This window comes from Dasypus novemcinctus, chromosome 11, assembly GCF_030445035.2.
Source record: "Dasypus novemcinctus isolate mDasNov1 chromosome 11, mDasNov1.1.hap2, whole genome shotgun sequence".
In the NCBI taxonomy this organism is placed as follows: domain Eukaryota; kingdom Metazoa; phylum Chordata; class Mammalia; order Cingulata; family Dasypodidae; genus Dasypus; species Dasypus novemcinctus.
In genome coordinates, this window is record NC_080683.1 from 123,622,246 (window position 1) to 123,647,703 (window position 25,458).

At 50.2% G+C, this 25,458-nt stretch overlaps 1 protein-coding gene across 7 annotated transcripts in view; it reads left to right on the forward strand.

Moving 5' to 3' along the window:
• The window catches only part of UTRN (utrophin), a 437,542-nt gene that overhangs the window by 158,059 nt on the left and 254,025 nt on the right, over positions 1-25,458 (forward strand). For all 7 annotated transcript variants that reach the window (XM_071218696.1, XM_058307593.2, XM_058307595.2 and 4 more), the window contains 11 exons: positions 3,932-4,066; positions 5,434-5,583; positions 6,598-6,759; positions 7,115-7,243; positions 7,881-8,054; positions 9,176-9,331; positions 14,252-14,422; positions 18,590-18,769; positions 22,879-23,007; positions 23,294-23,464; positions 24,860-25,021. In XM_071218696.1, coding sequence (XP_071074797.1) covers positions 3,932-4,066; positions 5,434-5,583; positions 6,598-6,759; positions 7,115-7,243; positions 7,881-8,054; positions 9,176-9,331; positions 14,252-14,422; positions 18,590-18,769; positions 22,879-23,007; positions 23,294-23,464; positions 24,860-25,021 — 1,719 coding nt within the window. The remainder of the gene's footprint in view (positions 1-3,931; positions 4,067-5,433; positions 5,584-6,597; positions 6,760-7,114; positions 7,244-7,880; positions 8,055-9,175; positions 9,332-14,251; positions 14,423-18,589; positions 18,770-22,878; positions 23,008-23,293; positions 23,465-24,859; positions 25,022-25,458) is intronic.

The following is a 25,458-nucleotide window of genomic DNA, read 5'->3' on the forward strand; positions in this document are numbered from 1 at the left end:
CCTTCAAGGAATGGATCCAGTCTGCAAGTTAATTTCAAGCTAATGAAAGACACTAGTCTGTGTCATTTTTCAAGATATTTAGGACTCAAAGGTGGCAATTTCTAGAATGAGGACTGATATAAATATTTTGAAGGTTTGTGATCACTTTGAGAGAGTTACTTGAAGAGAACAGAGTATATAGAGAAAAAAATGAGACTGGTATCTTTTAAAGAAAAAGCGAAAAAAAAACCCACTAGATTTAAAAATGGAAATGTTCTTTAAATTCTATCAGTGGTAACCAAAGAATCTTGGAGGAGAAACAGCCCAAATTTCTGAAATAGAGTAGAGTGTCTTTCCTAGAAGAGACCAGTGTTTTACTTGATTTATAGAACCCTTTAAAAACTTTTAAAACCTCAAATATTTCAAACTTACATAAGAGTACTGAAAATATAAGAAACATCTCTACATCCATCCTCAGATAAAACGGTGTTCCCATTTCACCAGATTTTTCCAGAACGTCTTAAAACGAATCGCCCTGTCGAGCTGTCCCCATCCTCCCATCCCTTCCTCCCCACCTTCCAGGGGCCATCACACAACTTGGTGGAGACCCCTCCCAGCTGGGTGCTTTTACTGAGACTTCTTTATCTCTTGCTGTGTCACGAACCTCGCCCAAACCCATGCCTTACAGAAGCAGCCTCTCCGTGTCCTCGTTCAGTGGCTGCAGCCGCTCCGTGTCCTCGTGGTTCAGTGGCTGCAGCCGCTCCGTGTCCTTGTGGTTCAGTGGCTGATTGGCCTCTCCGGGGAGGCCCCTCCGCTTCTGGTGGGTTGGGGGGCCGGCGCTCGGATGCAGGGCTCGATGGCCCCTCAGCTCCCGCCTCCCTCCACGGGGCACCTGTAGAGCGTCCACATGCGTGGCACCGGCGTGAGGCCCAGGGCGGGTCTGAACTTGGCCCCGTGTCGCCGCCGCCTTCCTTGGTCGAGGCCGGTCTCACGGCCACCCCAGGCTCCCGGGAGGTGAGAACGACTCCCGTCTCGATGGGCGTGCAGTGGCGAGCCTGTGGCCAGGCTCCGTTCACGCGGCTCTCTTGGACTGTTGGTGGTTTACCTTCCTCCCGTGTGGACAACGCACTCTGCACCCTGCAGGCTCCAAGGCTCAGCCAGCACAGCGAGAGCTGGACACCTGTCTCGTGGGATCTGTGCCGCGTCCAAAGGCAAACGTGGCTCCTCAGAGCGGTGGCTGCCTCTGAGGCTGCTTCTGGGCAGCCCCCCTCGATCCGGGGAGCCAGGCGCTGCCCCCGTGCCCCCAGCACACAGCGACGAGGCCATCAGAGGCGCTCTGATGCGCCCGTCCAGCAGGGCCAGCGGCACGTGGCCGCTATCTGGGAGCCGCTGTTCTTAGCAGTTCTGAGAGGAGGTGGCCCGTGGGGTGGGGGCCCCCTTGAGGGCTGGGGCTGCTGCCCACTGGGCCTGTCCCCGGCGAGTGGCCTCGGTGGGCCAACCATTCTTCTCCAGAAGAAACCGGCCCGTGCTTGCAGCCAACACTGCTCGTTCTGCTTTCTGCTTGTAGAAATTGGGGTCCAGAGACTTCCCTTTAGACTATGGCAGGTTATCAGACTCTGCCCTAGACCCCAATTGGACTCACAGCCTGTTTTCCTACAGCTGTGGACTTGGGATGGTTTTTGTGTTTTCATAGGGTTGTGAAAAACCCACAACAATCCAGTCAAGCAAATGAACAAAGGCGGATCTGTGGTAGACACAAGACGTAGCCCATAAAACCTGTAGAATCTACTGAGTCTTTTTTTTTCCTAAAGTTTTTTTTAATTGAAGTATATCATTCATACATGAACACACATAAACAATAAGTATTTAGTAATTATTGTGAACTTACAAAATAAACTTATTTTGTATCACATCACACAGGGGTCTTATCCATCACCCCTCCACCAACTTTTTGCATTGTTGTGAAACATTTGTTGCAAACTATGCAAGAGCATCATCAAAATATTACTACCAACTATAGTCCTTATCTTGCTTTTGGTGTATTTTCCCCCCAACCCATCCTATTTTTTTTTAAAATGTATTTTTGTTACAGATATTGTCAACTTACAAAACAATCGTACAGATGTGTAGATTTCCCATACAACTCCACACCATGGTGGAATATTTGTTACAGATTATGAGACACTATCATCAGACTCTTACCACCAGTCAAGGTCCACAGCATACATTTGGCACACTTTTCCATACACCTCCATTATCAACACAGCACAGCTTTGGCACTGATGCAAGAATATCATAGTATTGCTCTTAACCACAGTCTATAAGTCACAGCAGTTGTAGTTTTCCATGTTTCTCCATGTTCCCATCACCCTGCAATGGTGATGTACATCTGCTCTAGCTCACAGAAGGACTCTCTTGCGTTTGTACCCTTAACCACAATTTTCAACCGCCTCTGGGTTCACCGTGTTATTCAGTCCCTGGATTGTTCTCTAGCTTTCTTTCTATTGGAATTTACTTCCCCAGACTACCTTTCTCAATCACAGTTCTATTTATAAACCAGTTGCTACTCACTATAATGTGTTACTATCAACTCTATCCATCTCCACACTTTCACAGTCACGTTAATTAAAACTTCAATACACATTAAGCATCAGGAGTTCTTCTCCACCCTCCTATCTCCTAATAACCTGTGCTCTAGGTTTTAATTCCATGGACTTTGGTGCTTTATAAAACATTGGCCGGCCCCTGGTCCGGTGGGTGCTGATCGCAGACCAGAGTGCCCCTTCTCTCCACCGGCAGATCTGAAGGAGCGACACGGGCAGAGAGCTTCCTCCCCACCCCCAGTCGCCAGGGTCCTGCAGTGTGGGGAGGGGTGACAGGGTGGTCATTGCGCAAGTTTGCTCCAGGCAGCGGAGTGTAAATGAACCCCACCTCATGCAGACCTCGGGGCGGGCAGCGTGTGGCTCCACTGTGGGTGGACCATGCACATGATGTGTGCCGAGAGGACTGTGTGGACTTAGAGGAACATTGACGGGGCCTCCGGCACATTGTGCATCCGTGCACCCTGACTTGGGCCAGGGCGGCCCGGGGATGCCCTCTTCCCATGAAATTGTTAGAAGTGCCGCCAGCTGAGTAACCTGCCCCCTTTCCCCATTCTGTATTTGCTGTATTTTTTCAGTGCTTAAAATCTGGTGGGAAGCGGATTTGGCTCATCTGATAGAGCATCCGTCTACCACATGGGAGGTCTGCGGTTTAAACCCCGGGCCTCCTTGACCCATGTGGAGCTGGCCCATGCGCAGTGCTGATGCGCGCAAGGAGTGCCCTGCCACGCAGGGGTGTCCCCCGCGTAGGGGAGTCCCACGTGCAAGGAGTGCGCCCCGTAAGGAGAGCCACCCAGCACGAAAGAAAGTGCAGCCTGCCCAGGAATGGCGCCGCACACACGGAGAGCTGACACAACAAGATGACGCAACAAAAAGAGATACAGATTCCCGTGCTGCTGATAAGGATAGAAGCGGTCACAGAAGAACACACAGCGAATGGACACAGAGAGCAGAAAACTTGGGGGGTGAAGGGGAGAGAAAGAAATAAAAAATAAATCTTAAAAAAAAAGAAATAAATAGAATGCTGAAGGTATTCAGTGGAAAAGATTACTTACAACAAAAAAAACAGCAACAAAAAAACAGGTCGGCGGTACTTCCCTCCTGTTTTCTTCTGAGAATTGTATAGTTTTTTTTTCACATTTGACCCTTGGGGTTTATTTTAGTGTCAAGAGCGCGGCGACCTCTCGCCTTCTACCCTGGCCAGTCGTTCTGACAGTTCGGTTTTGTTTTGTTGATTGCAAGTTCCCCTCGCCAGCCCCCAGCCCCCAGCTACCTGCGTCCAGGCGGGTTATGGTTGGAGTGTGTGAGCCCGGTGAGGTGACCTGGTCCCTGTGTGTTTTCTCTGCCTCCAGGAGGTGTGGTCGTGCTGGATCGAGCTGCTCCACTACCTGGACCTGGAAACCGCCTGGCTGAACACCCTGGAAGAGCGTGTGGAGAGCGTGCAAGCCCTGCCGGAGGGAGCGGAGGCCGTCGGCGCGGCCCTGGAGGTCGGCACAGCGGCGGGGGCCTTCCTTCTTCCCTGAGGGGCTGCGCGCAAGTGCCGGGCTGGGGACGGGAGGCACGCACCTGCTTCCCCAGGTGGCTCCTCCTTCCGCAGCCTGAAGCCCTAGATAACGGGGTCTTCGGTCAGGGTGGCCTGCTCCACCGGACCTGGCGAGGCGTGCTGCCGCGCTGCCCGTCTCCAGCTGGTCCAACCAGGCCCGGGATGAAAACGCTGTGGCCGCTCGGGCGCTGCCATTTTCGCTCACGAATCGCGGCGGTGGCTATGGTCCAGTAGCTCCTGCTCTGTGGCCTTCGGATGGATGGGCGGGGTGGGTGTGCTGGCGCCAGGGCCCCATCCTGGGGCCCACTGCCTGAGGCCAGAAGCACGGCCGGCTCCTCCGGGGCCCTCGGGTACCAGCACAGCCGGCCGAAGCTGATGGCCGAGCTCTTTGCAGGGAAAGGAGCGTAAGAAATCAAAGAGGACCAGGGGAGAGTGGCTTTGAAAATGCAGTGGCTTCTTGCTGTGGTGGCACGGCGAGCTGGCTTGAGGGCCACTTGTGAGCCAAATCCTGTCCCCACGTGGGCGGAGCAGGAGGCTCGGTGCATCCGTCCTCCGTTGCATGTCCGAGTGGGAGATGGAGAGAACATGAAGTACGTAAGTGCAGATGAAAAGAAACAAGGTGTGTTTCCCTCAGAAGAGAGGTAAACCTGCACATTCTAGAAACGTGGACAATAGAGGAAAGTATAGAGCGGTTTTTAAGAGTCTGCTTTTCAATATCTTGGTGTATTTCTTCCGGTCTGATTGTTTTCCGCGTGTGCACCCTGGAAGGTCACTCACCGTGATAGTGGCCTGAAGGCGCCGGCATCACAGACGGTGTTGGAATTGGGCCTTTCTCTATGCGCCTCCGCTTCCCCATCTTTAAAACAGGAACACCGTTTGGCCCGTGGGGTCCACTAGATTTATGAATGTAAAAAGTACACATTCAGAAGTGCGCCTTGTATTTTCTGTATGTTGTAGAAAAACCCGATTTTCATCTTAAGTTAATAACGACCGAGGCAGTTTTGCTTTTACGTGTTGAGTTCTACTTTTAAACTCTGCACGGCACCACGGTCGCCTCCCTGTGTGACGAGTGCTTGGCGCACGCTCATTTGTGGGGCTTGTGTACTCACATGTCACCGCTGGCGGTGAGGTTCTCGGTTTCGTGTATTTCCTAACAGCGTGACGGACGTTTTTAGGAACCTAGACTGATTTCCAGTCCTGTTCCTGGTGAGAGAGCTCTGGAACAGCCCGTCGCTTGTCAGGCAGACGTGGGCGCGTCGAGGGCCCTGACCCGCTTGTCACCCTCTCCTGTCACCTTCTCCCCCCGCGCAGTCCCTGGAGGCGGCCCTGCGCCACCCGGCCGACAACCGCACGCAGATCCGGGAGCTGGGCCAGACGCTGATCGACGGGGGCATCCTCGACGACATCATCAGCGAGAAGCTGGAGGCCTTCCACAGCCGCTTCGAGGCGCTCAGCCACCTGGTGCGCAGTGGCCACGGGCGCTCGCGGGGGGGGGGGGGGGCTGCTGGGGCGGCGCGGGGACAAGTGCTGCAGCCCGGGGGGCGGGCAGAGCTGCGGGCGGAGGCGGCTCCTGTGCGGGAGCTCCCTGGCCTGCCCGAGACCACGGCATAGCCGCGTCCGGGCCGCCCCCGTCCTGGGACGCCCCAGCAGCTCACGGCCCCGTGGGGGGCAGGAGTCTGAGGCAGGCTGGCAGCCGGCTCCCCCGCCGCTCGCGTCCCGGCCAGCCCTGCCTGGGTTCCTCGGCCCCCGCGTCCTGGCCGAGGTCCTCTTCTCCTCCACTGGTCTGCTGACCACTGGCTTTGGGCTCCGCCCGTGATGTCCTCTCCCGAGGTCCTCCCCGGTCGGTGGGCCACGTTGTTGCTAAGAAGGACGTCTTCCAGACATGCTCGTGACCCGGCTTCATGCCTCAGGAGTGTGGGTTCACATTGGGAAGGCGGGTTCTCCCTGGGGTACAGAGCGCTGCCCTCCACGCATCCTGAAGAGTAGGCGTTGGTAGTTAGGCCAGAAAGGGCATGAAGCCTAATGCAGAGACCAGCAGCTCAGCCCACGCGGCACGGGCAGAATTTGCTTGAGAACTTGGGGGAGGAGACGTGGGCATGTCCGCTCAGGGGCATTCTCACTGCAGTTTCTGTTATTGATAGACTTCCTGCTGACTCCTGAAAACGTCTCCCTGAGTTTATGATCAATACCAGGTTTTGGTCCTCAGCTGACTGTGTGATGCGGGAAGTCTTCTTGTGTTCGTGTTTTTGTTATTGTACTTGGAAAGAAGGAAAACCTAGTAATTCACTGTGGGATGCGTAAGATCCCAGTGGGACATTCCGTTCTTGTCGTCGCCAGTTCCTGGGCAGCCGCAGGAAGCCCGTGCTCGAGCTCCTGCTCCGCGGCCCGTGGCCCTTCTCCGTGGGCAGCCTGCAGGCTTTCTTTTTTCAGCTGTTTGTGCTGAGCAACGAATGCTGGCCCCTCTCCCCCACGCAGGCCGAGAGCAGGCAGATTTCTCTGGAAAAGCACCTGCAGGCCATGCGGGAGACGGGCCACATGCTCCAGGTCCTGCAGGAGAGCTTGGCCGGGCTGGACCAGCAGCTCACGACGTACCTGACGGACAGGGTGGACGCCTTCCAGGTCCCGCAGGAAGCTCAGGTAGAGCACGGACATGAGGGTGTCGGCGGTGACGAGGGCACAGGAGGGCCTCCTCCGTTGCCACCTGACGCTGGGAGTTGGAGGAGAGGCTGAGCAGTGGGGGGGGGCCAGGGCTGTCCACAGGCGCCCTGGCAAATGCGCATCTTATGCGGTAGTTTTCTTACCTGTAATGATTCCTTCTTACAAACGTGTTGCAAGATGAGAGACGACCGGCCTCTCCCGTGCCCGGCACACCGCGGCCCTGCAGGGCGGGTGGCCCTCGTGGTGGTGGGCGGCGGGCTTGTCCGTGCCGGCGCAGGGCCAAGACCTTCCTCCTCGTGCTCCGTCCCTTCTCTCCTTCCCGACCCCTCTGTAGAAAATCCAAGCCGAGATCTCAGCCCACGAGCTGACGCTGGAAGAGTTGAGAAGAAATCCCCGTCCTCAGCCCCCCACCAGCCCGGAGGGTGGGCCGGCGAGAGGAGGGAGCAGGACGGAGGTGCTGCAGGTGGGCATGGGGCGCTGGGCGGAGAGGAAGCTGGCATGTGTCGAGGGTGGGTGCCTCCGTGCGAGTGAAGGTGGCGTGTGGAGAGGTGCTGTGGCCGGCGGTGGGCACGGGGGGTCACGTGGGAGGAAGACTGTCCACCTGAGTTCTGGACTTGAGTGAGCAAACTAGGTTGAGAAGTGAGCTCTCCGTGCCCTGCCCTGGGACGTGGAGCGCCGGTCGGCGCAGGGGGGCCGGAGCGCGGCGTGGGCTGCCGTGCCTGGGGAGCAGCGCCGCCCACCTGCTAGCGTCTCTAGGAGCCGGACTTGCCCCCTGAGCTGGGTTGAAGGTCGTAATCAGTATTTTTCGGAAGGTGAGGACATGGCGAGGTCTTGCTGGCAGCCAGGCCGGTGGCCTTTGATTATCTCTAAGATGGAGGTAGCTGCACCACAGCTGTGTGTTTGGTTTAGGAGACCGAGGGCCAGCCACGTTCTTTTAGGGTGTTCTTCATTTCTTGTTTTTTTTTGAATTGTGGGAATGAAGGCTTGAAAGCATGCCTTGTTTTCCAGCTCTTTAGCAGAACGTGGGGCTCAGCTCTCACGCGGCGAGCGGGACCACCGTTCTGACATGATTTGCTGATCGTTATCTTTTCCGCAAACAGAGGAAGCTTCGCGAGGTGTCCACCAAGTTCCAGCTTTTCCAGAAGCCCGCGGACTTCGAGCAGCGCATGCTGGACTGCAGGCGCGTGCTGGACGGGGTGAAGGCGGAGCTGCACGTCCTGGCCGTGCGGGACGCGGACCCCGAGGTCATCCAGATGCACCTGGACCAGTGTATGGTGAGGCTGCGGGCGGCAGACGCCCGGCGTGAGGCTCAGCGGCCGGTTCTGCCCAGCCACGCGTGTGTACGTGGCCAGTCAGCGGTCTCCTGGGTGCTGCGCTGAACCCAGCTGTGGGTGATGGGAGGTCAGGGTAAAAGAAGAGGCGTGGTCCTTCCCCAGGGGAGCGTCAGAGAGGTGGGGGCTGGAGGAGTGCCGTCAGCCACCACGGGGCGGCTCTCCTCTGCTCCGTGACTAGAAGCACGTGGTCTTGAGGCCCATGGAGAAAGGAGGGTGGCACCTGTTCGCAGCCTGGGAAGGGTGCTTCCTGGTTTTCAAAACTGCTGACGGCACCGAAGGGCATTTGGTCACTGGGTGGAAAGCTGCACGGATAGGATAAATGTTAGCACACGTGTTTGCATGTGTTTCGGGGCTGTGACAGTGGGTGGAGCACACGCCGTCCTTGGCTTCCTGTGACTCATCCACGGAGGACGTGGAGTGGAGCCTGCAGACAAGGAGCCCACGTGGAGTAAAGGTCTGGGTTCCAAGGTGGCCTGGATGAGGCAGCTCTGAGTTTGACCTAAGGAATATTGGTGTCTTAGAGTCATATACATCTTGATATATTGGATTTTCACATGTATTTTCATTATGTAAGTACAAGTCGTTGGTGACTTGGAACATTAGAGAAATAGAAGGAGAAAATGAATCTTAATAATTCAGTGTCCCCATAACCAGAGATAGCCAGAAATAGTTATCAGTGGCTTTTTTTCCTAATCATAGCCATTGGGATTTTTAAAAAAGTAATTTTAAACATGATAGACACTCAATTCCTAGTTTAATATTTTCTATTTTGTGTAGAAGTATTTATGTTATCAAGTACTTTCATAAGCATCTGAAACACACTTCCAAGCTTTTTTAACGAACATAATCTCTGTTAATCTATTCTTTACTTATCGGGCTTTGAAAAATTGTTACAACCTTGCTCTCATTAGACTCAACCTTTGGGGCAAACCTGAGGAGGACAATGCACCTTGGTCTCCACGGCTATTTCTTAGTGGTCAGTCTATAATTGCTGTGCTCGTAAATGGTCCTGTGGGCAAGTTGTTGCTATGTTGTGGGATTTGTCCTGTTTTATTTTTAAGAAACTCTATAAAACTTTGAGTGAAGTGAAGCTGGAAGTGGAGACCGTCATCAAAACAGGACGGCATATTGTCCAGAAGCAGCAGACGGACAATCCCCAAGGGATGGACGAGCAGCTGACCTCCCTGAAGGTCCTTTACAACGACCTGGGCGCACAGGTGAGGGCACCCACGCTCCTCTCCTCAGGTGAGGGAACCCCATGTTTGTCCCCTCAGGTGAGGGCCTCTCCCTGCTCATCACCTCACGTGAGAGCACCCCTCACTCCTCTCCTCAGGTGAGGGCACCCCTCACTCCTCTCCTCAGGTGAGGGCACCCCTCACTCCTCTCCTCAGGTGAGGGCACCCCACGCTCCTCTCCTCAGGTGAGGGCACCCCACGCTCCTCTCCTCAGGTGATGGGACCCCATGCTCCTCTCCTCAGGTGAGGCCACCCAACACTCCTCTCCTCAGGTGAGGGCACCCCACACTCGTCACCTCAGGTGAGGGCACCCCACACTCCTCTCCTCAGGTGAGGGCACCCCACACTCGTCACCTCAGGTGAGGCCGCCCCACACTTATCACCTAATGTGAGAGCACCCCACACTTATCACCTCATGTGAGAGCACCCCATACTCCTCTCCTTAGGTGAGGGCACCCCACACTCCTCTCCTCAGGTGAGGGCACCCCACGCTCCTCTCCTCAGGTGAGGGCACCCCACGCTCCTCTCCTCAGGTGATGGGACCCCATGCTCCTCTCCTCAGGTGAGGCCACCCAACACTCCTCTCCTCAGGTGAGGGCACCCCACACTCGTCACCTCAGGTGAGGGCACCCCACACTCCTCTCCTCAGGTGAGGGCACCCCACACTCGTCACCTCAGGTGAGGCCGCCCCACACTTATCACCTCATGTGAGAGCACCCCACACTTATCACCTCATGTGAGAGCACCCCATACTCTTCTCCTTAGGTGAGGGCACCCCACACTCCTCTCCTCAGGTGAGGGCACCCCACGCTCCTCTCCTCAGGTGATGGGACCCCATGCTCCTCTCCTCAGGTGAGGCCACCCAACACTCCTCTCCTCAGGTGAGGGCACCCCACGCTCCTCTCTTCAGGTGAGGGCACCCCACACTCGTCACCTCAGGTGAGGGCACCCCACACTCGTCACCTCAGGTGAGGGCACCCCACACTCGTCACCTCAGGTGAGGGCACCCCACACTCCTCTCCTCAGGTGAGGGCACCCCACACTCGTCACCTCAGGTGAGGGCACTCCACACTCCTCTCCTCAGGTGAGGGAACCCCATGTTTGTCCCCTCAGGTGAGGGCCTCTCCCTGCTCATCACCTCACATGAGAGCACCCCACACTCCTCTCCTCAGGTGAGGGCACCCCATGCTCGTCACCTCAGGTAAGGGCACCCTACGCTCATCACCTCAGGTGAGGGCCCCCCACACTTCTCTCAGGTGAGGGCACCCCACACTCCTCTCAGGTGAGAGCACCCCACACTCCTCTCCTCAGGTGAGGGCACCCCACACTCCTCAGGTGAGGGCACCGCACGCTCCTCACCTCAGGTGACAGCACCCCATGCTCATTCCTCTCTTGTACCCTCACTGTATCATTTATGCGTTTTTAAATTTTATTTCTTGGAGGGCGCATGTTTGGATTTTATGTATTAGTACGTGTTTTAAATTATTCCTACTCTTATATTTCTTTAAACATATGTTAATGTTATAGTTAACGAAAGGTTTCATTTTTAGTATCTATTATGGAATAGTTTTTATATTTTCCAAAGGACACTGATACTTAATAAGTTGGTCTAAGAAAACTGCAAGCAATAGTCCCTGTGTGAACTCCACTGTTAGTCCTTGGGTTTCTAAATTGAGTAGTTCACTGAGAAACTTTAGAATGTCAGGACTCCACTAGATAGTAAGGGGCAGGAAGTTCACAGATATCTGCCAGGGTTAAAAATACTTCCACGAAACACCTGTGATTTGGGCATTTTGGCGAACCTGTGGGGAGCTGTTGGGTGGTTTACTCTGAGTGACCGGGTGGCCCCGTGGGCGCTCCGTCTCCTTGGTGAGAATCTCGCCCTGAGACCAGGGACACAGAAGGACGCGTGGACCACAGCCTGCTTGGCAATGCCAAGGGCTGCGCTTGTTCTCGTTTTGGGTTATTAAATACTCTCTACTTACAGCTGAAGTAAGATTGAAGATTATCTATAAGCCCAGAGAAAACTAGCTGAAATTTTACTGTTTTCAATTCAGTGTGTTAGTGAGAATGAAAGATACAGCCCTCTTCTAGGCAGTGTTGAGCTCACACCTCCAGGGTTTGGTTGGGGGTGGGACACGCTTTGCTCCCTTGCCCTTTGGGAGCACACGTCGTCCAGCTGCTTTTGAGAGTTCCACAGCCGACACATTTTTTTAAAACGTTATTTAGTCCCTGACGGGCCTTTTGCGGATGGGAATGGCTGGCTGTGACCCTCCTTCTCTAACTGTGACTGTGGGTTTAGAGTTCGCCCGGCACCACTGCGGCTGTACCAGGATTCTCCTAGGCGGCAGGGATGCCCTGGAGAGCACCAAGAAGTGGGCTCTGCCTAGTGGAACTTACAGTGCGAAAGAGGAAAGCATCATAATCGAGTTGTAACACCAAGTGAGGTCAGCTCTGTGTGACGTGTTAGCAAGGATGTGGTGCTTTACGGGGATGTGCGGTGTGGGACTTGCTCAGGCTGGATTAGGAAGACTTCCCGGTGGAGGTGATGTTGGAGCTGAGAGCTGGAGGTTGAGAAGGGGCCACTGGGGTGAAGCCAGAGGAAGAGCTGCTGTGGCTGCTGGAATGCACGTGCAAAGGCCCTGTGGTTGGAGGCCACACGGGGCATTCACGCGGCATGAGCCGAACAAGCAAGCCTGCGGAACGTGGTGTGAGAGAGGGAGGGTGAGACAGGACCCAGCTCCGCCGGAGAGTTTGTTTTCTGGATTTTCATCTCTGTCTTAAGAGCAGTAATCAGCTCCCGCAGGGCTTAGCAGGGATCTCAGGAGCTGATGACGGCTCTGAAAGGGGAGGACAGGCTGGAGAGAAGCAGGAATGCGTGTGAGGACGCGGCGTTGCTGCCTCTTGCTGGACGGTGCGGGGCGGGAGCTGGGGTGGGCAGGGCAGGTGGGGCGAAGGGGTGGGCTGCAGACATGGCAGAGAGGTGGGGTCCGTGGGGCGTGGTGGCGGATTGGGTCTGAGGGTGCTGGGGAGGGGAGGCCCCCGCTGACCCTGTTCCTGGCTGGTCTGGGGGGCATGATGGCCTCGTGGGAAGGGGCCCCGGGGTCAGGCTGGGGCATGTGACATGTGGGCCTTGCAGGGCCCCTTGGCCATGCACGGCTGCAGTTGTGATTTTATTTATTTATTTATTTATTTATTTATTTAAAGATTTATTTATTTATTTAATTTCCCCCCCTCCCCTGGTTGTCTGTTCTTGGTGTCTATTTGCTGCGTCTTGTTTCTTTGTCCGCTTCTGTTGTCGTCAGCGGCACGGGAAGTGTGGGTGGTGCCATTCCTGGGCAGGCTGCTCTCTCTTTTCACGCTGGGCGGCTTTCCTCATGGGCGCACTCCTTGCGCGTGGGGCTCCCCCACGCGGGGGACACCCTTGCGTGGCACGGCACTCCTTGCGCGCATCAGCGCTGCGCATGGCCAGCTCCACACGGGTCAAGGAGGCCCGGGATTTGAACCGCGGACCTCCCATATGGTAGACGGACGCCCTAACCACTGGGCCAAAGTCCGTTTCCCTGCAGTTATGATTTTAGGAGCCCCCTGCGGACAGGGGGGCTTGGACACCCGTGGCGTTGATGGGATTGCCCAGGCGCAGGGTGCGTGGAACAGACGGGGGCCCGGGACCAAGTGTGAGGGTCCAGTCTTTATGAAGACATTTCAGGAAGACGCGTTTGGCAGTGGACTGGAGGACGGCGGGGGGAGCGGCAGGCAAACCCGGAGAGCCGGCGCCGCGCTCGGCTGGGCGGCCGCTGCGGGCAGCGGGGCGCTGCCTCTTCCAGACGCCCGGGCCGCGGGGGGCGCGGGCCGAGCCGAGCAGGGGCCAGTGCTGCGGGCGTCAGGCAGCGAGCCACGGCTCGGCGGAGGGGCCGGAGGAGGAGTTCTTCCTCTGAATGCGAGAGCCTTGAGCGTGCGTGAGGACTGACGGGAACAGCCCAATCCGGGTGGAAAGGCTGATTATCCAGGAGGGAGAAGGGACACGTGATGGCAGGCACACGCGGGCACTGGAGCTGCCTGACCCACACGCGGCGCACGGTGGAACGCACTGATGTGCCGAGAAAGGCGTAAATTGTTGTAAGTTGAACAGTGGATTATTTTCTTCCTGGTGGATCCAAATCTTCAGTAGCGTGAACCTGTGAGAGGATCGTGCAGCGGCCTGGGCATGTCAATGTCAGAGCAGAATCGTTTGGATACATAGTATCTTTTAATGTAATTCAAGTGTTTGTTTCCTAAGGTCTGCCTTGAGGGGCTGTTAACATAGTTAGGAATTTTAATTGAACTCTGTAGGAAAAAAATAGTTCACGTCAAAGAAGGACTTAAATAAAAATCAGTCTTTGAGGTATGAGAGAAAAATTGAACCTAGGGGAACAGAAAGAAGGAATCTAGCCAAATCACTTATTAACAAGTGTCAGTCTTCATGTCATTTTATTTATCTGAGAAAACTTCATGCCACACATGGCTTACAGATCTAATGCTTAGATGATGTGAGGGCGCACGTGTGCACACAGGGTGTGAGGGCCTCTACACGTGTGCACACATTGCAGGAAGGGCACAGGCCGCTGCGTTTCTCAACTTGTACTCTCAGCAACGTTTGAGGGCGAAGCCGCCACTGGGCTCCTGTGGGGACAGTGGTGGCTGGGGCGGAAGCCCAGGGCCCGCCTGCACGCCCCGGCGCTGAGGGCAGGCCTGTGGGGCTGACAGCAGCTTGGAGCTGTGGTCAGCGTTCTGGCCCTTGGCCCTGTGCGCTCTCCTCTCTCTCCTCATCCCTCTCTCCCTCTCTCCCACCACCCCTCTCTCCCTCTCCCTCTCGCCCCCTCTCCTGCCGCCCTCCATCTCCCGCCTCTCTCTCCTCCTCAGGTGACGGAGGGGAAGCAGGACCTGGAGAGAGCGTCGCAGCTCTCCCGGAGGGTGAAGAAGGAGGCCACGTCTCTCTCCGAGTGGCTTTCGGCCACCGAGGCTGAACTGGTGCAGAAATCCTCTTCGGAAGGTTTGCTTTGTGACTTGGACACAGAAATCGCCTGGGCTAAAGTAAGTGCCCTTCAGAGGCGCCTCGAGGCCATGTCGTGCGGCCGCTGGCCTTCGCTGGGGCAGTCTGGGAAGGCCCCGTCCCTCCATTTCCTAGTAAATGGAGCCTTTTCTTTTTTCCGTTGTCCCCGCTTCTAGCTGTCGTCAGCTCTTTGCACGAGCTGTTTTCTTCCAGCTTCCAGAAGCCCCCTGGCTCTTCCCGGCCTTTGCAGGCCTCGTGTCTCGATCGTGGCCACCTTCAAATCAGTGACGTGTGTTGAGCGTTCAGTCTTTACAAAGGGAGTGCTGAATTGAATTATCCAGAAATAACTTTTGTTCCAATAACTAATTTTTCTATTGCAAACTAACTGATGTAAAGGACAGAAGATAGAATCTAAAAAAAAAATCAATAAAATTGCTTTCGCTCCATAGTTACTTTGAAATCACAAAGATTAGAGAATTAGTTGATGTACCAGTTTCCTCCTCTGAGGAGGAAAGAAAATGGAAGGGAAGGCAGAGCAGATCTCTTATCAAGGTGTGCTGTTTCCCTAAGTTTATTTGAAAAGAAAGCGTGTATGCTGGAGGTAAGTGCTGAAGAGAGATGATAGCACCGAGGCAGCAGCTGAAGGAGAGCCACAAGTACCAGCTGGACGTGCTTCCAGGTGTTGGCTGGTGTCCTGAGGGGAAGGCGCCGTGAGGTGGCGAGAGGGCCGGGCAGCGCCTCCACCTCAGCGCTCCGCGCAGGTAACGGTTGAGGAGAGAAGCCGCGAAGGCAGCTCCAGGTAGGGTGTCTCAGGCTAGAAAGCGGCTCGGGGAGCTTGCTCTGCCGTGAGCTGCGAGGGGTGAGGGTGCCTGAGGGGCGCGGGAGGGCGGAGAGGTTGAGGGCTTATCGCGACGGAGGAGAAGTCCGCACGCTATTTCTGTTAAATTTAAGTTTCTCAAGGAAATACCTGCTTTGTATAAGACCCTTTTGAAAACCACTACTTTCTTCTTAGTAGCATCTGTTATATAATGAAATGAGATTTGTGTAGTGTAGTACAGAGCAGCCAGGAGCAGAAAGCCCCGTCATCAGAGATTACCTGTTGTCTTTTCACTTCTCATAGGCACAGGTACGTGCGTACACGTAAACGGATTACCTCGTGCCCAGGGTTGCAGGACCTTTTAAACGCGCTTGTCTTTCCCGCTTTCCCTTTCTTATAAGTGCTGCAGAGGCGCAGTGCTCGTGGCCTGGTGGTTTATTTTTTATTGTCCTATTTCTCCCTTCGTGTCCATTTACATTTTTGCCTGTGTTCACTATTGTAAGCAGTGCTGCGATGAATGTAATTTTAGCCAAGTCACGGCATACAGTCATCGTTACTGCCTGAAGATAAGTTCTTAGCCCTGCGCTTGTGGGGTCGGGGGGGCCATCCATTTTAAAGTTGACAGCTTGTGACACTGTCCCGAGGAAAAGCCGCGTGCTCCAGCTGTGGATGGCTCACGTCTGCTGGGCCGCGCCTTGACGAGGGCAGGCCGAAGTCGTTCCTGGCTGTCCCCACGCAGCGTCCCACCTGTTTAGCGCCATCTGTAGCCCGCCTTGTGTGGTCACCTTCTCCTGTAATCGTGCCCGTTTTTCTGCATGAAATTTGTCTTGAGGGATAGTGACATTTTTATTATAGCAAGTATTTTTAGAAACATGGTATATGCTTCTTTCCTCTGCAATTCTTTTTTTCCCCCCAGTTTCCTATATTTTTTATTAGAGATGTAAACTTGTAAGACGATCATCCATAACATGCAGAATTCCCACACATCCTCCTCCACCCATACCTTACACTTTTGTGAAACATTTGTCAAAACTTACAAAAGAACACCATCAAAATATTACTGCTACCTGTGGTCCATAGCTTACATTTGGAGTATTCTTTCCATACACCCCGTTATTAACACCATGTATAATATTGTACAATTGCAATAGTTCATGTGGGAATATTCTCTTCTTTGTGCTGTTAATCACAGTCCATCATCCACCACGTGGTTTACTGTGTTATATAGCCCCATACCTTGTACAATCCAGATAACTCTGTTTCATAACAGAGTTGTGCACTCATTGCCTCAGTAAATAATTTTAGAACGTTTTCCTTAGTTCAAAAGAAAAAAATTCCACGTCCCCTATTGACCCTTAGTATTGATAAGTACCTCCTTCGACATTGACGCAAGAGTATACAATGTTGCTGTTAAGTATGATCCCTAAGTTACATTAATTACATTTTCCCATGTATCACTATATTTTTACCACTTTATCTTAGTAATGTACATTTGTTCTGGTTCAGAGAAGAACGTTCTTGTACTATTTAATCCCAGCGCTCATTCAACACTGAATTCACTGTTACACAGTCCCTAGAATCTTGCCTAGCTTTCTTTCCGTGGAGTTTTTTTTTTAGCCTATTAATTTGTCGTTTTTTAAATTGTCTTTTCTTTAAAAGATACATACATATTTTTTTATCTTCATAAAAGTTATACAAATATGCAAAGAAGTTTATTCTGCCACATTTATTTTGCTTTTATTCCTATATGCAAAGCATATTCTTTTGCTAATTGCTTACAACCCACATAGGTATGATACTGTTTGTGTGTTTAATTTTCATCTTTTTATATGCTTATTAATTATAGTTTTGCACTTTATTATTTTTATCAGATGAAGAATGGAAATAGTGATGTCTGGCTTTCTGGAAAAATACACTCTTAAATTTCCCTTTAATTTGAATTCAGATTTGAAATCATGAAGATGTTAGATACACGTCACTAACTCAAAGCACATTCTCTTCTCTTGAATAAGTCAAATGAAGCATCAGTATTTAGTGTACTCCCCATCTTTTTAGCTTTGTGCATTCAGATTTAAGGAGCATGCATTATTTCACAACATTTTTAAGTATTTGCACCTAAAAACTATTTAAAATTATTTTCAATGCAAAACTTAAATAGCATTTTCATTCCTTAACACTTTTACTTCATAGATTAAATATAATTATTTTTGACACCATCATTTCCTTTACGATAAAATGTATTAGCATAGATATTTTAAATTTAATTACTTGTAGTTATTTCTTATAGTTCTTAAATGCTGCACTAAGCAGTCAGTAAAAGGCCACTGAGGGAAGGCAGGAAGCGTAACTGCCAAGGGCATCGTTATGGATAATCTCTCTCTCTCTCTCTCTAAAATGCTAGGGAATAACATGTAAAAGATATACGTCAGCCCCTTCATAGCTGCACCCCTAACTGCCACTGCTAAGTGTTGAAACCTTGACTCAACACTTGGGAGTTTGTCATTTTCATGCCTTCAAAAATGCTATATAATGTGAGACTTATATGTAAACTTGAGACCTGGAGCTTAGTGGTATAAACATTGTTTGAAAAGGTGCAGCAAGGGGAGGGTGGGTGAGCATATGTTGTCTTTTGGTGGAAAGAGCTTAGTGGCTTTAGCTGTGAGTCCAATATTCCCGCTCTAATTCTGTGACTACACTTGGCCCAGTGGGACTTCGGGATGTGTGATTAAAATGACCACCATCCCATCTGGAGTTTGATTTTTGCATCTGATGGCAATCGTGAGACCAAATGTTAGACTTGGTAGTGTGCCTCTGTTTATGAAAAATGAAATAGTGTATGTGTTTATACAACACATGAGTTGCTAAGCCACCTTCTCAAGGATGTAACCCTTCCAAGTAAATATGGTGCACAACAGTTTCCTTTTGTCATCTAAGAGATAAATTCGTTTTGAGGTTTTTAGAATCATGAGTTCTGTGATATTACTGCTTGGCCGACTTATAGGTACTGAAAATGAAATTGAGTCATTGTGCTCAGCGTGATGATGCAGATAATTGGGGTGTGTGTGTATAATAAATGGAATTTATACTTACACTAAATGAAATAATTACATTTTCCACATTTCAATTTTGGTATTTGCATCATTAAGCATTTTAATTTTCTTTAGGAACTAAGAACTGTCACCATGCTAGAACGTGGTGGAGTTTTGCAAACCATGGCCTTAGGTAGACTCTCTAGGGAGCCGTGTGTGTGCAGTTCTAGCTACAGAGAGTCATGCAGTATGCTTATCTAGGGCATCACGCGTGTGCAGAGGACACGATAAACATGCTAAGGCTGCATAAACTTTTATGGTGTTCTGAAAGATCAGGGGGCCTCCATGTCTTTATTTTCTAGAATGTCCTGAAGGACCTGGAGAAGAGGAAATCCGACCTGCGGGCCATCACCGAGGGCAGTGCTGCTCTGCAGGCCTTGGTGGAGGGCAGCGAGGCGGCCTTGCAGGAGCGGCTGAGCGTGCTCAGCGCCGGGTGCAGCCGCGTGCGCACCTGGACCGAGGACTGGTGCAGTGCCCTGCTGGTATGGCTCGCGCGGCCCCGCCTCTTCTCTCCTTTCACCATTTTAAACTAACATAGCTTTGCTCAGAATTCTAAATTGCACTTTTTGCCTGCTGGAATCATTTCTTGTTTGTGAATAACTCCATTAGATGGCATTTTATTTTTCTTTTAAAAAGATCATCACTAGAAAAAGTTCAGTCTCTCCACTAAGGAATGAAATATTTCTGATATCCATAGAATTATGCACTTGAGTATTTGAGTAAGCGCATCTTAATTGTTTCATTTTAGTGATGGACTAGCGCACCCAGTTTTCATGCTGTCATAGGTCATCTGAACCTGTGATGTTTAGAACGTTCCAGTAATCTGTGTTGAGTGCACGGGCTCCAGCATCTTGGGGCCCACATGAAACTTCGACTCTCACTTGTACTACCTGGGTGACTTTGGCCAGGGTGCTTAAACTCTGTCAGAGCCTCCTTTGCCTCATCAGTAAAATGGGCATTTTCATAATTTCTACCTCGTTGGTTTTGTGACAAGTACGTGATATAAAACATGGCGTCCTTGTCTCTGAACATGCTTGAACCACCAGTTTTAGACACTGCTGTTTTGATTATGATGGACTGTTCCATGTTGTATGTGTGTTGGACCTTCGTTGTACCACTGCACTGCTAATCATTTCTTAAAAAGGGTGGCCATTTAATTTTAATACTGGGTTTCTGTCCCTTTTTCTAATGCTGAATAAATGGCAATTCTGCCTTCTTCCACCTTAGAAGTAGTTTTCATTGATAACTTTCATTTATTTTGTCTGACATATCAGAGAGGCCTTTTTATCAAATTCATAGCATTGCCAGGCAATGCATAGTGATGGGGAAAGATGAGTTCTTGTGGAGGGCATTGAAGCTTCTGGGCTTAGGTTTTGATCAATTTACCTCCCAAATCTAAGATGTCCTGTCTGCATAGCCCTGGGTAAATGACCTAATTCTCTCTATGTAAAATGAGATTAAAGTTCGTATCGAACAGGATTGTTAAACATTGAATGTGATAATAGATGTGAGATTCTTGGTTCATAGAACATGTTCATTATGTATTTTATGTAATCATATTTTGTTATACTAGTTTAATTCCATGCTCTACAGCTTTTACATCTGCATTCTTCAGTCTGTTCTGTAACTTCCAAATTCTCCTTTCAGGTAGCATCTTTCCAGCCTTATTAGAGCATTAGACTTACCTGCTTTATAGGGGTAAATTAATTCTTCACACTTAGAATACAGACCATTGTCAAAACTTATCTAGCATTCATTTGTTCACGTTTACTTTTTTTTACTTTTTCTATATTATAGATTTGCTGCTTTTTTTCTTTTCTCTTGAACACTTCAAAGTTTTTTCCTAGTTTCCTTTAGCCTATAAATATAATTCCTAAAAGTTGTTAATTTCTTCATCCCTCTCCCTCCATTTTGAGTCAGGTTCTGACTTTTTGCCTTAGTCTCAACAACTTTGCCCAATTTTAATCTGCTTAATGCTCGCTTCTGTTTTCAGACCATTTCTCTCACCAATACTTTATGTCCTGCTTCAGGAAGCGTTACTGAAGTCTTTGCCAAGCGCATGGCTAAGCCTCCAGCGCAGAGGTGGAAAGACGCAGGCCTGGCCTCAGGCCGCTGCAGGCTACCGAGCGGGCAGAGTCTTACCCAATTCATATTTTAGTCATTCTTTCTTGGTAGTATTTGCTTAAATGGATTTTTAAAAAATATGATAAAAAGAGGGGGTGGGGGTACAAATGAGATAGTTTGAAATATAAAATTGATGAATAAGGGAGACAAACTTGACGTGAAATGTAAAAAGAAGCCTCAACTTTTATTCTAAAGTTTTTAATTGTGCCCTCGTCTAAATAAAAAAATAAAGTGGAAAAAGAAAAACCCTATAAAGCATTGTTAAAAGAAACCAAAGAAGACCTAAATAAATTGAAGGAATTCTGTGTCCATGGGTTGGAAGACTAAATATTAAGGTGTTAGTTCTTTCCTAACTGATTTACAGATTCAATGTAATCCCAATAAAAATTCCAACGACATTTTTTCTGAAATGGAAAAGCCAATTATCAAATTTATTTGGCAGCATAAGGGGCCCCGAATAACCAAAACTATCTTTAAAAAGAAGAATAGAATTGGCGACTCTCACTCCCTCACTTTAAAGCATATTACTTTAGAGTTGTAAAATCAGATAGCGTGATACCTGCTTAAAGACAGACATGTTGACCAATGGACTCAAATTGAGAATTCAGAAACAGACCCTGGCACCTGTGGTCAAGTGATTTTTGACAAGGCTGTCACACCCACCCAGCTGGATCAGAACAGTCAGTTCAACAAATAGTGCTGGGAGAATTGGATATCCATCGCCAAAAGAATGAAAGAGGGCCTGTAGAGGGCCTGTCTCACACATTATCCAAATATTAGCTCAAATCAGATTGAGGACCTAAATATAAAAGCTAGAATCATAAAGCTGCTGGGCGGGTACGATGGTGCAGCTCTGTGGAAGGCAGTTGACGGCTCCTCGGGAATCTGTAGCCCTACTGTGTGATCCAGCAACCCCCTACTAGGAATATAGTCAGAAGAACTGTAAGGATGCGAATAACCATTTGCATGCTGATGTTTATGTTGTCGTTATTAACAAATTGCTGAAAGACAGAAACAACCCTAGTGTCTGTCACCATAGAATGGATAAACAAAATGTGGTCTGTACATACGATGGATACTATTCAGCTGTAAGCACAGTGAAGTCGGGAGGCACGTGACAGCATGAGAAACCTTGAGGACACTGTGTAGGGTGAAATAAGCCAGGTGCAAAAGGACAGACAGTGTATGGTCTCACTAATAAGAACTAAATACGAAGAGTAAACTCATGGAGTTAAACTGTAGAGTATAGGTTACTAGGAGATCAAAGGCAGGTTTAGCGTGAGCTGATGCTGAATGTATGTGGACTGTAGGGGTAGAAATGGATAGAACTGATGGTAACACATTCTAGCGAGTATAACAGTGTGGATCTGTAAGTGCGAATGTGACTGAAAGGGGTAGTCAAGGAGGTTAAAAATGAGACAATGATGGGAAGCAGACATGGGCTCAACTGATAGGGAGTCCGCCTATCACATGGGGGGTCCAGGGTTCAAACCCGGGGCATCCTGACTCGTGTGGTGAGCTGGCCCATGGGCAGCGCTGCTGCGTGCAAGGAGTGCCGTGCCTCGCGGGGGTGTCCCTTGCGTAGGGGAGCCCCATGTGCAAGGAGTGAGCCCCACATTGAGCCACCCCATGTGAAAAAAGCTCAGCCCACTCAGGAGTGGTGCTGCACACACGGAGAGCTGATGCAGCAAGATGACGCAAGAAAGAGAAACACAGATTCCTGGTGCTGTTCAGAATGCAAGTGGACACAGAAGAACACACAGCGAATGACCACAAAGAACAGATGGAGGGGCAGGGAGAGGAGAGAAATAATAAATCTTAAAAAAAAAAGAGAGAGACAATGACAGTTAAATGCAATACATGATCCTGGATTGGACCTAATAATAGAGGAGAAAATACCCAGTAGGACATTATTGGGACTGTATGTCTTATATCAACATTAAGTTTCTTAAACTTGATAGCTATGCTTAAGGTGGGTATGCAAGTGAGAATTCCTATTCTAAGGAAATATACATGGCAGTGTTAAGTATTAGAGGAGAATGATGTATGTATCCTACTCTCAAATGTCTAGATGACTGAGAGATGACAGGTAGATCAGATAGATGTACACAGATAAATATAGATAAGTAGATAGATCACATAAAAACCAAATGTAGCAAAGTGCTAATATTAATAGTTGGTAAATTTTGGTATCTGGACTGGGAATGCATTGGAGTTCTGTGTATTGTTTCATATTACTTTTGTAATTTTCCTCTGTTTGGAATGGTTTCAAAATAAAACGTTTTAAAACATTTCAAAAGAACTTAACTATAGCTGAGCATTTTTAAGAATGAGACTCAGTCACTAGGAAGAATTTTGCAAGAATGTGGGGACCCTTCTTTAACTTCAGGCTTCTGAAGCCTCTTCTCAGCTCATCCACTCAACTGTTCCGTGAGGGGGTGTCAGCATTTTATTGATTCCTTCGTAGAACCATCAGAACCAGCTGGAAATATTTGACGGAAACGTGGCTCATCTAAGTACATGGCTGTATCAGGCAGAGGCCCTGCTGGACGAGATCGAGAAGAAGCCAGCGAGTACACAGGAGGAGGTCGTGCAGGTAGCCGACGGTGTGGTGGGTGCTTCGGGGCGGGGGGGGCGTGTTGGCAGTGGCCGCCTCTGGCGTCCAGCTCTCGTGGTATCTGAGAATGTGCCCTTCCCATGCAGACGCATGGCTTTTATGTAGGTGGAAGAGACTTAGGCGTAGACAAGCATGAATGAACAGCTCTTAGGGTGAAGGTGCAGAAACCAGACGTTTACTTGTACCACCTTTAATTCTGAGGGAGCGGCAGTCCACACTGGGTTTGGATTTTGCCCGTGATGACTCTGTGTTTCCTTCCCTTCAGCGTTTAACATCAGAGCTGGGCGATGCCCGCCTCCAGGTCGAGACCCTCCGTGGCCAAGCCCTCGTGTTGATGAGTGCCCGGGGCGGCTCCAGCCGGGACCTCGTGGAACCCAAACTAGCTGAGCTCAACAGAAACTTTGAGAAAGTGTCTCAGCATATCCAAAGTGCCGAAGTGAGTGACCTTTTCATATAAAACTTTTTCTTGAATGTAACTAAATAATGTATGATGTTATAGTACGTACATCATATTTTTAAAAATTAAAGTGGTGATTTGCTCACGTTTTGGTAATTGTCAGTCCCATTATTTTGCAGTTACCTTTTATTTTTGTGCTCACACTGCGTACACTATATACTTGGCCTTCCTTTTTCTATTTGTGTTGAAAAATCTAAAAGAGATATTTCACAATCTGGACCTAATGCAGAAAGGGCCTTCCTGATTTCTAAGTTTACAAAAGAGCCTTATAAACTTCCATAAGCAGGCGATGGATAGGAGCACTGTAGGATGTGAAGTAAGTCCACTTCCCACTCTGTGCTTTTGTGAACATTGCTGCGTTACAGTACTTTTACCCTACCTTCATGCTCGTCTCTTATGGGACTTTCCAACCAGTCCTTGAAATTCCTCAAGGCCTCGGCAAGAGCTGGGCTTGTAGTGGCTGGTAAGTAGATTTTCCACATGGTCCTACGGAAAACCGGTGCCAGGGTACACCTCTGTAATCGATGTGTGCGTGTGCAGCTCCCACGCTCAGCCAGCACTGGATGTTCTTTTTCTGTGTTTAGTTTTATTAAAATCATGTTGATTGAAATTGTCCTGCATGACATTGCAATGACGGATACAGGCCATTATATGTTTTATCAAAACCTAAAAAATTGTGCAGGGCAGAGTGTAAACTATAATGTAAACTGTAGTCCACGGTTGGTAGCAGTGCTCCAAAATGTGTTCACCGATTGTGGCAGATGCACCACACCAATAAAAGATGTTCATGGGAGAGAGTATGGGAGGGGAAAGGGCTGGGCTATATGGGAACCCCTTGTATTTTTGATGTAACATTTATGTCATCTAAAGTGTCTTTAAAAATAAAAAAAAAAGGAAGACAATTGATTAATCTAAAGAAAATGTTTTAGCCACATAAATATAAAGTTTTTCTAAATAGACATGGATGAAAAAAACATTACGTTGAGAAATGTGTTCTGCTGTGAAGTTTGGGGCTCAGAGGCAAGGCGTGCTGGCGGGAGCAGTGGCTCGGGGCGGCTCGCTGAGCGCCCGGCCTGGCCTGGCCTGGCCGTGCGGCCCTGGCATGGTGGCCTTTGCATCTCGGCACCATTTCCTGCTGCTGCCGCGTACGTGGCCTTGGAACCTGTCCACGGCCGACGGCCACAGTCAGGACATGGGGCACCGCATCCCTGCATCCCTGCCAGGGCAGCTGAGAGGCAGCCAGGCTGGAAGAGCAATTGCTGGAGGAGGGAAGGGCACGATGTGCCAATCAGTGCTTGCCCCTGACGCCCACCCCTGGGTCAGTGAGGGACGCGGGCAGGGATGTGAGTTCAAAGGACCCTTTTCCTTCCCCAGTTGCTGATGGGACAGGACCCACCATCGTACCCAGGCTGGGTCAGCGCGGAACCCCTGGACACTCGTGTGTCTTCCTTGGAGGTGGAAAAGTTGGACAGTGACATACAAACTATGTTGAAAGTGGTGGAGAAGCACTTGGAATGTGGCGGCGAGGAGGAGAAGGTGGGTGCAGGGAGGTTTCCACAGGCATGACGGCCCCGCTTTCCTTCTCTGTTCATTATATTTTTACGTCAGGGACGTTTGCTTGAGGAATGCACCCGGCATGACAGAGCACATCCAAATGCGGTGTTCTGAGCGTCGAGGTGTGATTTGCCAGGTGGTTTATGAAATACTCAAAGAAAAATACCCCGCACTGTCTGGCTGATGGTAAACGTCTGTATCATTTCACATCTGCAAACTAGCTTCCTTATGTTATTTGTTTTTAAGATTTATTTTTTAATTTTAAAATGTATTTCTCTCCCCTTCCCCGCCCCCGTCGTCTGCTCTCTGTGTCCTTTCTCTGTGTGTTCTTCTGTGTCCGCTTGCATTATCCGTCGGCACTGGGAAACTGCGTCTCTTTTTTGTTGTATATTCTTGGTGCATCAGTTCTCTGTGTGTGC